The sequence below is a fragment of the Staurois parvus genome, unplaced genomic scaffold (genome assembly GCF_062004578.1).
Source record: "Staurois parvus isolate SC_StPar_1 unplaced genomic scaffold, SC_StPar_1.0 ptg000195l, whole genome shotgun sequence".
Classification (NCBI taxonomy): domain Eukaryota; kingdom Metazoa; phylum Chordata; class Amphibia; order Anura; family Ranidae; genus Staurois; species Staurois parvus.
The window spans coordinates 7,205,091-7,222,708 of record NW_028317991.1 but is presented as its reverse complement, the minus strand read 5'-3'; the positions used below and the strand labels follow the sequence as shown (position 1 = coordinate 7,222,708).

Below are 17,618 nucleotides of genomic sequence, written 5' to 3'. Positions count from 1 at the left end.
AATGAGAAACATGAGTCTTTAAGTATATAATGATCTCCATATGCCTATAACAGAATAAAACAGTATGATACGTGATACATTAAAAACAGAACTCTTTATGTCATTGAACTTTTGTTGCCTACAGCAGCTATAAAGGCTATTGCTGAACATAAATTATATTTAAAGGGACAATACACCCGAAAACGGATTCCAGTCCTTGGTAAAGTTAAAGTCTACGTTCACCTTTTTCAGAAAACAGCTGTGATGTTAAGGGTCTCAAGTAAATATTAAAAACTGTGCAGGTTTGTAAATGTTGAATCATTTTATTGTGCCCCCCTTAAAGCCTGTCCAAAAAAATCCCAGTTAGCAATTCCCACATCCTGTTTTGTTGCTAGCATGTGAAAGCCATTGGATTTCACTTCTGCAAAGCTGGCAGTGAGCGTCGAGGTGGGATGCGGGGCCTTGCTAGCTAGGTATTTGTTTGCCCAGGCTTCCATGGGCCATTTGATCTGCAGGTATGACAGTGAATTAATGAACGTTTTACAAAGCTGCACAGTTTTTTTTTATATCTGCTGGGCTCCCTTGATGCATAGGCTATTTTCCAGAAAAGGATTTAAAGTAAATCTGAAGCCAAAATTTTTTTCCTTTTCATTTTAGATAGAGTAGGAAATCCTTTCTTAGACAGTTTTTTTTTTTTTTTAAGTCCGCAAACATGCAAACTACAACAAAAAAACCCGTAAGTGAATCACAAAAAAAGTGCAAGTGCAAAACACCACACGAAAAAGTGCACTTAGGGGTGTGCTTGTGTCCTACCCCTAAAGGGGCTTGGACCGCTTACTCTGATCCCCCGGGGCACGAAGCTCCTGACGGGGACAAGGTTTCCCAATTGGTCCTCCTGGCCAAAAGGCCTGGTGGACCACCTTTCCTTGTGTCCAGCCGAAGCCAGACACTCAGTACTTGGTCAGGGGACTCCCCCGAAGAAGAGTCCCCTAGGGATCAGGGGAGGAAGGAACCAAAAGGCCACACATCCTCCCCCTAGACTTCAGGGTAGGCCCGAGGACCCACACCCTACCATCCAGTGAAAACACACGCATAAGCAAAGAAAAAGTGACAAACGTGGGAGGTGTTCAATTAAATAAATATAAATTAAAAAAGTGGTACCGTGCCAAATTGTGCACAGACCAGGCCCTGAGGCCCGTAGCAAAAATTGCCCTGGACTTAGCCAAAAGACCTGGTCCTTAGGGCGCTGTGCAAAAAGAATGTAAAAACAGTGACCATGTGCCATGTTCACACAGTGGGGTCCCACACCCAGGTGTTACTAGTGGCACCCCTGAGAGCGTCTACTCAGGGGGCACCGAGTTTGCGGACTTTCTGCCTCCTCAGCCCCTGGCAAGACCAAGGTAGATCTGTCCAAATCAGGAGGTACTGGGTCTTTCCAGTCTTCTCGGAGGAATTACTCCCAGGGCCCCAACTTAACTTGTGGCGCTCCCCGGTTTCTGTCCTTCCGGTACTAGCCTTCCGGACCCCCATCATACCAGTGAGGGTACTATACAACAGCCATCCCTGCAAAGCTAGAATGGCCGGGAGCACCCCCACTGGACACTGATAAGAACAGATACTACACTTGATCTTAGCCAAAAGGTCACAAGTGTTCCCATTGGAAGGTTTCCCTTCTACTCCTGTTCTGCTGACAACTTACGTTTGGTCAAAGTGGCAATGGTCACCAGGACAGATAGAGAGGGTCAAAGATCTGATTCTGCTCTGGACTATTGTGGCTGAATTCAGTAGAAACATTAAAGGGGGCTGCAGAGGACGCTGAGAAAAGTCATAAGACTCTTTATAATTTGTAACAAAAAATTAAAAACCACCTTATCTTTCTCTAGTTTAGTGGGCTGTACTGTTGAAAACAGTTTAACATATTAATAAGACCACATTCCAATAATGCATCATGGACAGAGTTTTCAGGAAAATAAACACTTGACACAAGGGGCAGAGCTTATACAAAATGATATCATCATCCAATATACCTAAATACTTTCCATAATGGTTGTATTACTGAAATGTTTCACCATGCAGCAACCATCGCTTTATTATTAGAACCAACTTTCAATTGTGAGACCCCAAAGGGATCATTTTCCTTTTGTCCTTCTTGTCTCCTGCCCTCTGTTGTTATCTGGGCTTCTCTCTAACATTGAGGTTCTCTTTCTTCTACAGACCCTGGATGGATTTGTTTTTGTGGTTGCTTCAGATGGAAAAATAATGTACATTTCAGAGACAGCTTCTGTACATCTGGGATTGTCACAGGTAAGTACCTATATTAACAACAGCATAGCACCACCTTGAATGAGAATTGATTTGTTTATTTTGGGATGGGAGAATGGGGCAGTGCTGAATTTATATGCCTTCTTTAAGGTTCCTTTGTCTGTACAAAAAAAAATATATGTGTAGTTAGGTACTGGCACCAAACCTCTGTAAGTAATGACTAATTTAACTACATTGAATTGTTGAGGGACAGCAAGAGTCAGCATGTTATTATGTTCCTATTGACTTTCATTATTCTCTTCCAATGGGCCTAGACTGGGTGCCAGGAGAGGAAAGGTACTAAAGAGAAGTATCATGGGATGTGTAGCTCTATAACCTCTGGGTGGAACTGCACTCTGTGGAAAAGAAAACTACAGTTCCCAGGGGTCCTGCAGCCGAGGAGGAGGGGGAGAGAGAACTTTTGCAACACTTCCCAGGAAGACCGAGGTCACTTGGCGCCAGACCGAGAAAGGAGTCAGAAGTGGGGACGGGGTGCTGAGTCTGTAGCACCTGTTTTCCCACGTGTCCTATCCTTAGTGGTCCAGAGACACTGAGTTGAATCGCCAGCTTACCTTCAGCTGCACCAAAGGCACAGAATGGAGTCATCAGTCCAACTATGGCTATACCGGGGACGGAGAGTGGAATCACCAATCTATCCCTCTGCATTCCAGAGACACAGAACTGGGTTGCTAGTCTGTCCCAGCTGTTCCAGAAGAGCCAAGTGGGTTTGCTGGAATCATAACATCAGCACATGAGGACCCGCTTCATTGCCAAGACCTACCACTAAAGCGCAGGAGTTGGGGAGAGGGTTGTTAACCTATTCATTGCACTGAACAGCAAACATAGACACTCTAGTTCACCATTGTGTTACCCTACCACTCTCTTGAGAGTCATCAAAGCTAGCCAGACCATTCTGAAGATTACTGTCTTAACTCCCCAAGACTACCTTCCCCCTTGTCTCAATGCTACATTGATAATCACTTCCTTTCCCCACCCTGAACTTTTTAATACTTCATTATTGACTTGAGTTCCTCTGAGTTAAACCCCCCTCCAGTTCCATCTGCTACAACTGTATAACTGACTCTAAGCAGACGGGGACCGTTGAACTCCAACAATTGTACACCACCATCAGGGCTGTTGTTAGAAACCACGAGGCCCCATACAGCCAACATGACAGGGTTTACCCCCCCCAAAAAAAACACAGTTTCGTATGCTTCAGTTATAAATAAACACAGTGAGTGATTGGTACCGAGCACTCATGTTCATTCAGGAAAGGCCCTTCCCCCACTCTCCATCCTGAAGGATCCTATTGTTCGCTTGCAACTGTCGGTGAGAAGGAGAGGAAGGAGGTCAACAGTGCTGTGGGGGCATACAGGGGGGCCTGGGCAGCAGGGGGGAAGCGTATGGTGCACAGGGATGGTGATAGGTGCAGTGGGGGAACCGATCCCCTATATGGATCTCTGTGCAGCAGCTGAAAGCCATCGAGAGGGAGGGGAGAAGAAGCCAGCTTTCAGTTGCTGCATTGAGAGCTATACAGGGGATCGGTTCCAGAAACCCCCCCCCCCCCCGGCATGGCGATCATCCTCCCTATCCACATCCAATTCAGCCAGCTGCCTGGGCCCCTCCTGCTGGCCTGGGCCCCATACAAGAGGACTGGTGGTACCCCCCCTATCTATGGCCCTGACCACCGTAAGGGTCCCAACCAAGCTGGCAGGACCTAAATTCTTTCCTCTAACATTTTTTTTTCTGAGGGAACTGCATTTTTTTTGGTAAGCATACCCACCTTCACAGACTTTACCATCCAAGTCTTACTCTTTTATTGGGGAATTATTGGAGAATTTTACTGGGGAATCATTAGGGGTGTAATGGGTATACTGTGAAGTTGTGCAGGCAGACTTGAATATATATCATTGCTGGATCACTACAGGGAGATTTGATGGTGGCATATAGAGGCTTTACTACTACATTTCTTGCTGCCATCATTGCACCCTTTGTGTCCTTGTTACAGTTTAAGCCACGGGTGTCAAACTGGCAGCCCTCCAGCTGTTGCCAAACTACAAGTCCCATGAAGCATTGCAAGATTGACAGTTACAAGCATGACTCCCAAAGGTAAAGGCATGATAGGACTTGTAGTTTCACAACAGCTGGAGGGCCGCCAGTTTGACACCCCTGGTTTAAGCTGATCTAAGTAGTTGGTGAAATCCAGGCCTTGTCTTTAGTACACTGACATATGTAGCATAGAAGGTCTCTGTATAGTGTTAGGGGTCATTATATTCTTTTGCTCTTTGATTGTGTCGCCTTATTCTTGTTCAGGTTGCCTGATGTAAATAGAACTACTGCTTCACTCAATTTGGTGTCGTCTAACTCATTGTCAGGGGAGTGTCAGAGTGGTTAAGGAGGTAATACAGATAGTCCTTACTTTTGACTAGTCACAGAGGGCTTATTCATTCACACTTTTTTGTCCCTGAGCCAGTCATTAGTATGCTGGAATATGGATTGATAAGCACTCTTTTGCACCTTATGAACTTTATCATTCAGTTATTTATGTTTACCCAACATTAGTGCATTTTTTATTGATTTACCTGTGCATATTTTAGTTATACTACTTCATCCATTCGCTTTATCACTTGTCACTTTATTTAGTGCTATTTTTTAAGTTATTGCACTGTTTTTTACCAGATTATTTCCATAAACTCTGCATACTTGTTTTACTAAGCAATAAAAACCTGACAGGTGTACTAATCCCTCTCTGCTCTATCCAAAAAAAGTCTTGCTGTTAAGATTACAAAAAATAGATCAATACACCATACATACAACAATCTTACAACACAAAAAATAAATAAACGCAAGCAAATAATTAAATGAAAAATACCTACATGTGCTTGTTTTTAATAGACACACTAAGAATATAAAGGATATTTACATTGTCATTCCAAACATGTTACGCTTGAAAGGAAATGTAATGATGAGCCTATTAGACAACTGGATAATCAAGTCATAGGACAGAAAAATGTGAGCACCTTAAAGGGAGGCCAGGCTTTTGTCATGCAAGGCTAAGCAATGGGTTCCTTTTGATACCTGCCCCAGCAAAAGCTTACACTTCCCTTCCCTTCGGCCCTTTGTCACTCCATGATAGGAGAAAGTCCTGTTCACAATCTGTGCAAATCATAATTTAGATCTTTCACAGACCCTCTCCCTACCCATTATGACAGCAGTGCAAGCCTAAGCACCCAATTACCAAGCACTCCTATATCATTTTTCTGTTATATGGTCATTATCCAACATCACTGATATTCTATGTGTAGCACTACCCTCGAATGGGCCACTGAGTTTGATTTGGGTCCATTTCCCACATCTTGCACATTGGAGTCAGTAAACAGCCCTTGAGCTTAGGTTTGTGAATTTATTAAGGGGTTAAGAACTTGGATGGGTTGTAGAGGTATATGTGATGCCCGAGGATCTGTAAACCTGAGGACAACTTTTGAGAAACTATGTACAAAACAAATGTGGATAGCAACAGTCTCTTGGAAGAGCACTAAAGGCTCTTTGGTGTACCTTCTCAGACTCCAGATGATTCCCCCTCTTTACCCAGCTGCCTGAGGGTATCCCTGAGCAAAGGGGCCCAAGAGCTTGCAGTTAAGCATTCTTGGATGAAGACTAATTTGGTATTGCACCTCACTGCCCTCTCCCCTTATCTGGCTCATAGGGGTAGGAGTACTCAGTCTTTCCTTTCCTGCTTGCTTGGTGGGCTGGTGGCTGCCTTTAGGGCTTATGCTGGGTTGGCTCCTTTCCTGCTTCACAGGCTGTCCTCCCAAGAGACGGGGGGACAGAGGGGATCCTCCCTTCCAGAATTCTGCCTGCATGTGGGCTCCCCTCCCTGGGGCCCCCTCCAAGGCTCCTCATTCCAGCCTTCCTCTCAATCCATTTTCCACCCGACACTGCACACCTCTCCCTAGGCTCTGCCACATTTGAGGGTTGTCCTGATCACCATGCCCAGTCTCCTGCCAGGCGACTGGCCAGGGTCCCTCAAACATGCAGATCTGGGTTTTCTCCCCTCCACCACCCCGCTTCCAGATAACTCTCAGGTTTCTTGAAAGGTGTTAGGGCTTTCTAGCTGGTCTTGAGGTAGCCTCACTACCTACCTCCCCAGGCTGACTCATCTCATGCTGCTGGCTGCCTCTATCTAAAAAAAACTATCTAACTAACCTGGAGGGCTTACATACAGTCAGGTCCATAAATATTGGGACATCGACACAATTCTAACATTTTTGGCTCTATACACCACCACAATGGATATGAAATGAAACGAACAAAATGTGCTTTAACTGCAGACTGTCAGCTTTAACTTGAGGGTATTTACATCCAAATCAGGTGAACGGTGTAGGAATTACAACAGTTTGCATATGTGCCTCCCACTTGTTAAGGGACCAAAAGTAATGGGACAATTGGCTTTTCAGCTGTTCCATGGCCAGGTGTGTGTGTTATTCCCTCATTATCCCAATTACAATGAGCAGATAAAAGGTCCAGAGTTCATTTCAAGTGTGCTATTTGCATTTGGAATCTGTTGCTGTCAACTCTCAAGATGAGATCCAAAGAGCTGTCACTATCAGTGAAGCAAGCCATCATTAGGCTGAAAAAACAAAACAAACCCATCAGAGAGATAGCAAAAACATTAGGCGTGGCCAAAACAACTGTTTGGAACATTCTTAAAAAGAAGGAACGCACTGGTGAGCTCAGCAACACCAAAAGACCCGGACGACCACGGAAAGCAACTGTGGTGGATGACCGAAGAATTCTTTCCCTGGTGAAGAAAACACCCTTCACAACAGTTGGCCAGATCAAGAACACTCTCCAGGAGGTAGGTGTATGTGTGTCAAAGTCAACAATCAAGAGAAGACTTCACCAGAGTGAATACAGAGGGTTCACCACAAGATGTAATCCATTGGTGAGCCTCAAAAACAGGAAGGCCAGATTAGAGTTTGCCAAACGACATCTAAAAAAGCCTTCACAGTTCTGGAACAACATCCTATGGACAGATGAGACCAAGATCAACTTGTACCAGAGTGATGGGAAAAGAAGAGTATGGAGAAGGAAAGGAACTGCTCAGGATCCTAAGCATACCACCTCATCAGTGAAGCATGGTGGTGGTAGTGTCATGGCGTGGGCATGTATGGCTGCCAATGGAACTGGTTCTCTTGTATTTATTGATGATGTGACTGCTGACAGAAGCAGCAGGATGAATTCTGAAGTGTTTCGGGCAATATTATCTGCTCATATTCAGCCAAATGCTTCACAACTCATTGGACGCCGCTTCACAGTGCAGATGGACAATGACCCAAAGCATACTGCAAAAGCAACCAAAGAGTTTTTTAAGGGAAAGAAGTGGAATGTTATGCAATGGCCAAGTCAGTCACCTGACCTGAATCCGATTGAGCATGCATTTCACTTGCTGCAGACAAAACTGAAGGGAAAATGCCCCAAGAACAAGCAGGAACTGAAGACAGTTGCAGTAGAGGCCTGGCAGAGCATCACCAGGGATGAAACCCAGCGTCTGGTGATGTCTATGCGTTCCAGACTTCAGGCTGTAATTGACTGCAAAGGATTTGCAACCAAGTATTAAAAAGTGAAAGTTTGATTTATGATTATTATTCTGTCCCATTACTTTTGGTCCCTTAACAAGTGGGAGGCACATATGCAAACTGTTGTAATTCCTACACCGTTCACCTGATTTGGATGTAAATACCCTCAAATTAAAGCTGACAGTCTGCAGTTAAAGCACATCTTGTTCATTTCATTTCAAATCCATTGTGGTGGTGTATAAAGCCAAAAATGTTAGAATTGTGTCGATGTCCCAATATTTATGGACCTGACTGTATGTATAGATACTAGGACATATAGCTGGTATTTCACGTTAGTAAACTAGATATATACCAGAATAGTAGTCCATTATAATGGTATTCATTGGCTTCATTGAGGTAATTGGTAGGTATTCCAGCATTATGTTTCAGCTATTCTGTAGTAGTTTGTATGTCCTCTTATATTATCAGTAAGTGTTTAAATATGTCCATATACTTATGCTAGTAGCACAAAGGTGGCAATACGGTAATAGCAATAGACACAAGGCCACATTATTATAATGTGCCTTTTTTTGTAAAATTTAAATTTTAATTCTTTCTCATCTGCATTTTTGTTCAAAGTAGGCATCTATCATTTCAGGTTTCCTTCTGGGTCTATTCACACTGAAGCATTGCGGTAATGCACATCTTACCACCAGCTAACGCAACGTTTTACATAAAGTGCAATGCATTTATTTACATTGGTACCCTTCCATAAATGATCAATCACTTTTCCAATCAGGGGTGGACTGACCATTTGGAAACTCGGGCACTGCCCGAGGGCCCGGGGTCAGTAGGGGGCCCCATGAGATGCCCCTGGTTCCTTTTTCATATGCTTTTTTGAGTTTGGGCAAGGACACAGGGGCCCCATAATCCCCTATTGCCCGGGGGCCCCATGAGTTGTCAGTCCGCCCCTGTTGGTACCCCAAAGAATCTAGGCTGTGTGCCACAATGCCCTTGTGCTGACATGTACCGCAGTGCACTGATGGGAACTAGTGAACTATCTATGCATTGTTGTGTGTTATATTAAAAAAAAATGCATGGCCATTTTTGCGCTAATTTCAGGTCTCTGGTTCTGCACACCTTCTGTGCTCGTTATGAGGGGCTCCCACCATTCCTGCTGGCCTATAACAGGAGTAGCTGAAAACACACAAAGGTGGGCTTAACAGCCTAGAATATCCAAGAAATACACCAATCAGGTATAACATTATAACCACTGACAAGTAATGTGGAGAGTATTGTTCGCAGTACTGATCTCCCTTATTATCTGGGCTCTGGGGGGGGCATGCGCACATTACCATATAGGTGTGGAATTGCTTCCAGATGTGATATGGTTGGGCACAGCATCGATATTTAATGTCCATACTTATTTTACAGAGTAATTTCAATCACATTGTTACAGGGTCCAACCACTCATCTTAGTTAACGGAGATTGGTGGGATCAGACTACCCCTGGCTCCGTAAACACCAATCACCATAATGACCACCCACCATAACATGACCACTCACCTAATATTAAGTAGGCCCTTTCTGGAACAGTCTCTCAAAGTTCTAGTGCACAAAGTAGTAGAGGACACAATCTGACTTTTTCTCTACTCTTTAGGATAGCTCTCCTCATACTTATGAATCAATGCCGGACTGACAACTCATGGGGCCCCCGGGCAATAGGGGATCATGGGTCCCCTGTGTCCTTGCCCAAACTCAAAAAAGCCTATGAAAAAGGTACCAGGGGCATCTCATGGGGCCCCCTACTGACCCGGGCCCCAAATGGTCAGTCCACCCCTGTTACGAATAGAAGAACTGCAACTCAATAACTTAGACAACAAGCATAGTCCCAAATAAGCTACTCTGGAGCAGGTGCTCAAAGGGTTAAATCAGCAACAGTCACTAGGATCTCTTTCTCAGGCCTGTGTACTTCAGTTGAATCCCCTTGAATTAATCCAGCTCCTTTCCAAAAGCAGGTCCTCCAGCTCTCCCTGAGCTGGGACCTTGATGAACCTCCTGTAGTCTTCAGCTAAGCAGCCCAGGAGGGCAGACAGACCCTCCTGGCTAGGTCTCTCTCCACCAGGACAAGGATCCTACTGTTGTAGGCCCCAGACTATTTATATACACCTCAGCCCCTTGCTGATCACTCTCTTGACCAGGAATTGGCTGAGGCAGCATGAATATTCAGCCCAGGGTCTGCTTCTTCCACTCCACTATGTCCCAAAACTTACCAAAACATAGGGGGAGGTAGTTGAGCCTGCAACCAGCAGAACCCAGAACAACCAAAAGCAATCAAACTTGCTCTACTGGCTACAGAGGAGCAAAAAAAAAACTAAAGTTACCTAGTTCTATTAGCAACCTAAAGTCAGCCATAGACGGAGCTCGATTCCCCAATCAACAAAGTCTATCAACATGGGTACATTCAGCCTGCCCATACATGGTTCGTATGTTGGCCATTCCCAGTTTAACTAAGAGGTTGCTACACATTGATAATCTCATTACAACAGCACCCAAAAGCGAGTGGGATATATTAGAAAGCAAGTGAACATGTTGTTCCTGAAGTTGTTGCACCGAAAGTAGAAAAAGCTGGGCAAGCATAAGGATTTTGCAAGGGCCAAATTGTAATATCTAGGTGACTGGGTCAGAGCAACTCAAAAATTGCAGCTCTTCTGGGATGTTCCTGATCTGCAGTGGTCAGAACTGACCAAAGGTGGTACAGGGATGGAAAACCGGTGAACCAGGAAAAGAGTCATGGGCTACTTAGTTGTCAGGGTGCCCGTGCTGACCCATGTCCACAGCTCAAAATGCCTGCAATGGGCATGTGAGCACCAGAACTGGACAAGACAGCAATGGAAGCAAGGTGCCCCAGTTTGGTGAATTACATTTTCTTTCAGATTGTGTGGATGGCCAGGTGCATGTGTGTTGCTTACCTGGGGAAGAGATGGCACCAGGATGCAGTATGGGAAGAAGGCAAGCTGGAGGTGACAGTGATCTGCTACTGATGGCTGGGTGCCAAATACCACAGCCAGGGGCGGACTGACAACTCATGGGGCCCCCGGGCAATAAGGGATCATGGGGCCCCTGTGTCCTTGCCCAAACTCAAAAAAGCCTATGAAAAGGGTACCAGGGGCATCTCATGGGGCCCCCTACTGACCCCAGGCATTCGGGCAGTGCCCGAGTTTCCAAATGGTCAGTCCACCCCTGGCCACAGCATACCTTCAGAGGTCTAGTGGAATCCATGTGCCGATGGGTCAGGGCTGTTTTGGTGGCAAAAGGGGGGGCTCCTCAATATTAGGTGGGAGGTCATGTTATGGTGGGTGGTCATAATGTTATGGTGATTGGTGTTTATGAAGCCAGGGGTAGTCTCATCCCACCAATCTCCAATAACGAAGACGAGTGGTTGGACCCTGTAACAATGAGATTGAAATGACTCTGTAAAATATGTGTGAACATTAAATATCGACGCTGTGTCCAACCATATCACATCTGGAAGCGATTCCGCTTCTATATGGTAATGTGTGCATGCCCCCCAGAGCCCAGATAATAAGGGAGATCAGTACTGCGAACAATAAAACAGACCCCCCTCCCTCCAGCTCGGGAGAGGTCTGTGTTTTGTACGCCTGACGATTTGTCATGTTCAGTAAAACCTCTTGTCTTTACAACAGCGATTTGGAGCTATAATAAATCTTTTCTTCTGTCAGCAGAAAGATATTACATTTGTAACAGATAAAGGTCTGTTTGATGAATTTGACTTCTTGGGACCCCAGGGGGGACTGCAAGGAATATTGTATAAATTTATAGTATATGAACCAACACAGGGTTTTAATATTGTCTCTGTTAGTAAGGCATTGGAGTATTTCATCTGTAAAGAAATGGAGAGATATATAGAAAAGCCGGGCATTTGGCATATGGGTGGTACAGTGACTTAGGGATTGTGCTTTGCAGCAGTGGGGCCCTTGGATTGACACTGGGCCAGGAGACTATCTGCATGTTCTCCCTGTTTGAGTGGGTTTCCTCCCACATTTCAGAAACGTGCTGACAGGTTAATTGGCCCTAGCATATGGATAGCGCATACTGTGAATTTTAACATAGTTACTTTCACGAGTGTTAGCATTATGGTTACATAGTTAGTCTGGCTAAAAAAAGACAAAAGTCCATCCAGTTCAACCATTAAAAAAAAAAAAGTTATAATCCTACACCCACAGTTGATCCAGAGGAAAGCAAAAAAAACCCAGCAAAGCATGATCCAATTTGCTCCCACAGGGGAAAAAAATCCTTCCTGTTCCCCCGAGAGGCAATCGGATATTCCCTGGATCAACTTTACCTACAAATGTTAGTATCCAGTTATATTCTGTGTATCTAGGAAAGAATCCAGGACTTTTTTTAAATCAATCCATTGAGCTGGTCAGAACCAACTCTTGAGGGAGTCTATTCCACATTCTCACAGCTCTCACTGTATAAAATAAAGAAAAGTGAGCGCACTTCAGTGAGCGGCTAATGCACAAAAAAGGAACTACAAGCCCTTCCAACCAGAATAGAAACAATAAAGTGCAGCGCTACAAATAATATCCAAGTGACAATTATATATGCGGTCATCAAATATAGGAATATTGAAGATGATAAACAGTTCAGTGATGGGGGACTCTCAGGGAGTATAGATGCAATCCAATCCCAGGAATAGATAAATTGCCTGCTTACCAGAAGTGCAATCTTAATACGCATGTACAGGTTACATGTAGCCGGGGTCCCATGTAGGCGCTGCTTTATAGTACCCAGATGGTCCGTCGGTGGTAAGACGATGCTGGCCTGGTCGGATCACACTGCTCCTTGGATCCACGCAGAGAACCTAAAAATGCTGGGGCTGAGGTATGGGAACTCAGTGCCAGATGTAAGGAGTAAGAATACTCATAGTGTAGTATGTTTTAAAATTATTTATTAAATCCAATAACGTAAACCATAAAAGTTACAAAACGCATGCCTGCAGCCTGTAGCCAGTATACAGCTCTCACTGTGAAGAAACCTTTCCATGTTAAAATGCTGGTAATGCTTTCATGTGTGAGTCAGTGCCCCTCATGGCCGGAGGCCAATCATCCACACGAGGCTGCACTCCAGAAGGGTAACGTCCTTGCCAGTGACACATATCTGGGCACTGACTGCAGAGACATTTTGAGAGATACCACCAGCTCTATTACACAATCTACACAATTATTTATTTATTTCAGGTACTTTTATAGCGCTGTCAATTTACGCAGCACTTTACATATATATTGTACATTCACATCAGTCCCTAACCCTCAAGGGGTGTACAATCTAAGGTCCCTAACTCACATTCATACATACACATACTAGGGACAATTTAGACAGGAGCCAATTCACCTACCAGCATGTCTTTGGAGTGTGGGAGGAAACCAGAGTACACAGAGGAAACCCACGCAGGCACAGGGAGAACATGCAAACTCCAGGCAGGAGGTGCTGTGGTTGGGATTTGAGCCAACAACCCTATTACTGCCTTTGGTGTTCTTCCAGGAAAGACTGTTGCCATCCGCATTTTTTTGCTCTAGTGTGCAAAGTGAGGAAAATGCGTGTTGCCTGGCCATGAAGAGTATAGGGGTACCCAAATCAAATCCAGTGGTCCCTAAGGGGGTAGTGCTACACCTGTGTATCGCAGCTTACCAGTCCTTCAATGATACAGCTGTATTAGTTTCTTTTTTTTTTCAGTTTCTTTTCACCCGGGGATCTTGCAGATACCTATGTTCGTGTAATGTACAATAGACCCTTCCAACCCCAGTGTCAGAGAAGAGCTCTGATGGCCATAGGAATACTCCTTGCATGTCCCTATTTGATTCCCCTATATACAGGCTTTAAAGGATAATATCTCCAAGACAGCATTACCTAAAGGACTTGTAACCGCATTTCATCATGATAACAGGGACTGGTTGCATTTATTTATTTATTTCAGGTACTTATATATCGCCATCAATTTACGCAACGCTTTACATATATATTGTACATTCACATCAATCCCTAACCCTCAAGGGGCGTACAATCTAAGATCCCTAATTTACATTCATACATTCACATACAAACTACATCACCGGCCTGATATCCAAATACCACCCAAAATGCACTCTCCGCTGCTCACAAGATCTCCTTCTCTCTAGTTCCCTAGTCTCCTCCTTCCATGCCCGCCTCCAGGACTTCTCCAGGGCCTCACCCATCCTCTGGAACTCCCTACCCCAATCCATCCGACTATCACCTACTCTCCTCTCCTTTAGGCGCAGCCTGAAAACCCACCTCTTCAGGGAAGCCTACCCCACCCCCTGCTAACTGCCGATCTCCTCCACTCTTCCTACCACTCTATCTCCCACAGCTATTCCTCCCGTACCACTATCCCCTCCCTCCTAGATTGTAAGCTCCAAGGAGCAGGGCCCTCGAACCCCTCGTGTATCGTACTGTATTGTTATTGTTCTGTCTCGTGTTTTGTCTCCCATTGTAATGTACAGCTCTGAGCGAACTGTTGGCGCTTTATAAATACTGTATAATAATACTAGGGTCAAGTTAGACATGAGCCAATTAATCCACAAGTATTGGGATATTACAGTATAGCAATATCCTAATATCTAGTAGCAGTACGGAGTGGTCAGTTTTCTGAAAATAAGAGCTGTAATAATATAGACAACTAGAGATCAGAAGAGGGCAGTCAAGTTCAGGGAAATACAGATAGTATTGGCCATGTACAGACAGAAATGAACACCCAATGTCGCCCAAAAGCTGATCTTTGCTGACTTGGCAAGAATCTCCACCTGTTCTCCTGAAAGGACAGGATGTCTGAAAAGAAATATCTCCATATATCATACACCTTGTGTTACTAGATGTGTTTGATGTTTCACACGTATGTGTATATATCTATAATACAGGCATGCTAGTAATAGTCTTTTACATCTATTTATGGATTATGAAATTCTTCCAGAATTATTATTGTTTTTTTTTTTCTATTGTTTTCATTGGCACTATTATATTCCAAAGTCTTTAAAAAAGAACCCCAGTTAGGAACTAGTTCAAATTAAAAAACTAAAAAATGCTAATACAGCATATAAAAACTACAACCGGCTCTGGGAAAGAAATGTTTGTTTATGTGCCCCCATTCTTCTAAGGACACGTAGGTGTGTAGGTATGATGGGTACATCTTGTGCCAACCTGGTGACACCCAACACCCAGTAAATACACACAAGGATGACAGTGCAAGAGGCATGGCCCAGCTTTGTATTTTGTCACCTGAAGCTTTAAAGGGTTACTCAATAAGGCACAAGCCGACACGGTGTTTGTATGGGTGATACTGTTTAAAGATTACCTAACCAAAGCTTTCTGAACAGTAAGGCTTCTTTCAGACCTGCGGTAATGCTTACAGCACTCTGAATAGCAATTGCTTTTCAGAGGGCAGTATATCAGCAGTTGGCAGGCATTCGGGAGGTGCTATTGCTGCCTCATGAAGACCTTTTTTTTTCATTCTTATCTTTAAATTGCTGAGCAAGTTTACAATGCAAGACTGTGCCACAACTCGGCTTGTGGCCCCTTGAACTCAATGGGTGAGTCTGACAGGCACTGCCACCTGTCAAAATTGTCACCCCAAGTTAAAAATGTGTATAGCCCTGTCCAACTGTATTGTCACAATTCAGGTGAGTGGCCAGGAGGGGGGTAAAACAGCATCTCAACAGCCTGTTTTAATTACCACCTGGCCATTCATCTGAAAGACCCTAATACTGCTGAAATTATAGATTAAGGTGGAGATGACAGCAGAGGAGAGCAGCATTGTGTAAAAATGCTGTTTGATCCTGTCTTCTCTGATCTTCCCCTTCTTCTACTGCCCCCTTCTTATCTCCTGATAAGAGATATCATGTGGAGTCAGTTTGGTGTGTATTGCTAGAGAGGTTTTTATTTTCTTGGGGGAGTGCATGTGATCAGCACAGTGCTAATCAGCACTGTCCAGACAGAGGTCAGGGGTTCTGCATCCTATTAGAGTAAAATGAAAACTCCTCCTACAAGCTTTAACCAGTGCTCTGCTGGTCACTGATAGAAGTCACAAGACAGCTGTATACTGCTGATGAGAAAAGGTATTTAGAAGTATATATTTACTAAAATAATTGCACTTCCATGTTCTGTGTACTGTGGGAGACCATATATTGGGAATGCAGGGTCCAGGGTTTAGTAAAACTTTAAAGGGAAAACACACAGTTCTTTAAGCAACATGCTTGGAAAATGCTTTGAATCTGCACATGTAGTGTCTCGCCTGTAAGATGTACTAAAGAAAGAGTGACCTTTAGAAAGAAAAAAAAATGTTGTTAAATTACATTTCACACCTCTTCATTCTCTTTGTAAACTATACCCAGGGGATTAACCTCAACAACATACATACTAGACCAGGCATCACTAAATGGGGGACTGGGGTCCGGATACGGAGCAAGTCACTGTCCCATCCGGACCCTTGCAGTCCCGCCATTTAAGAGCCTTTTCTTCCCCCAGCTGTCTCGCGGCCATCCTCACAGAGCTGACAGCGGGAGGCAGGTCAGTTCTGGATGGAGGGTGGGAGCTGCCTGAGGTTAACAAGCAGGTGATTGGTTGCTAGGATGAAAGGCAGTCCTAGCAGTCAATCACTGTCTGTGTAAGGTAGGACAGTGGGGGGGGGGGGAGTTAATGGGGTCAAGGACATTAGTGTGAAGGGGACCAAAGACAGTAATGTGGGGGCTGAGGACTGGGGAGTGTGGGGGCTGAGGACATTAAAGTGGGAGGGGTTGAGGAAAGTGGCATGCTAGACCACTGAGGACAGTAATGTTGGGGCTGAGGACAGTAATATGGGGGGTCTGGGGACAGTAATGGGGTTAAGGACATTAGTGTGAAGGGGACCAAAGACAGTAATGTGGGGGCTAAGGACTGGGGAGTGTGGGGGCTGAGAACATTACAGTGGGAGGGGTTGAGGGCCACTGAGGACAGTAATGTGGGGGCTGAGGACAGTAACATGGGGGGGTCTGGGGACAGTAATATGGGGGCTAAGGACTGGGGAGTGTGGGGGCTGAGAACATTACAGTGGGAGGGGTTGAGGAAAGTGACATGGAGGGTCACTGAGGACAGTAATGTGGGGGCTGAAGACAGTAACATGGGGGGTCTGGGGACAGTAATGTGGGGGCTAAGGACAGGGGAGTGTGGGGGCTGAGAACATTACAGTGGGAGGGGTTGAGGAAAGTGACATGGGGGGCCACTGAAGACAGTAATGTGGGGGCTGAGGACAGTAACATGGGGGGTCTGGGGACAGTAATGTGGGGGCTAAGGACTGGGGAGTGTGGGGGCTGAGAACATTACAGTGGGAGGGGTTGAGGAAAGTGACATGGAGGGCCACTGAGGACAGTAATGTGGGGGCTGAGGACAGTAACATGGGGGGGGGGTCTGGGGACAGTAATGTGGGGAGATGATGTAAAAAGGGGCAGAGTACACTTGAGTGAAGGGGGCAGAGGACAGTACTGTGCTTAATCCTTTATCCTAGTCCTGTGAGACCTTCGGAGCAGCCAGGAGGGCTGGTAGTGTCTGCAGACTGTGGAGCTGGGTTCTACAGGGGACAGGAGATACTTCTGCATGTAGTTGACAAGTTGAACTGATTTTCAAAGGGGCTGCGAGTTTCTCGCCTATAAGGGGCTGTTGCTACTGATCCACAAAGACTGACAGCTTTGAAGGAAAAGAACAATCCAG

General features: G+C 45.0%; 1 protein-coding gene across 1 annotated transcript in view; it reads left to right on the top strand.

Annotated features, from left to right (window-relative positions):
- Positions 1 to 17,618, top strand: part of SIM2 (SIM bHLH transcription factor 2) — a 168,949-nt gene that overhangs the window by 88,371 nt on the left and 62,960 nt on the right. The window contains exon 3 of the mRNA XM_089677922.1: positions 2,194 to 2,283. Coding sequence (XP_089534048.1) covers positions 2,194 to 2,283 — 90 coding nt within the window. The remainder of the gene's footprint in view (positions 1 to 2,193; positions 2,284 to 17,618) is intronic.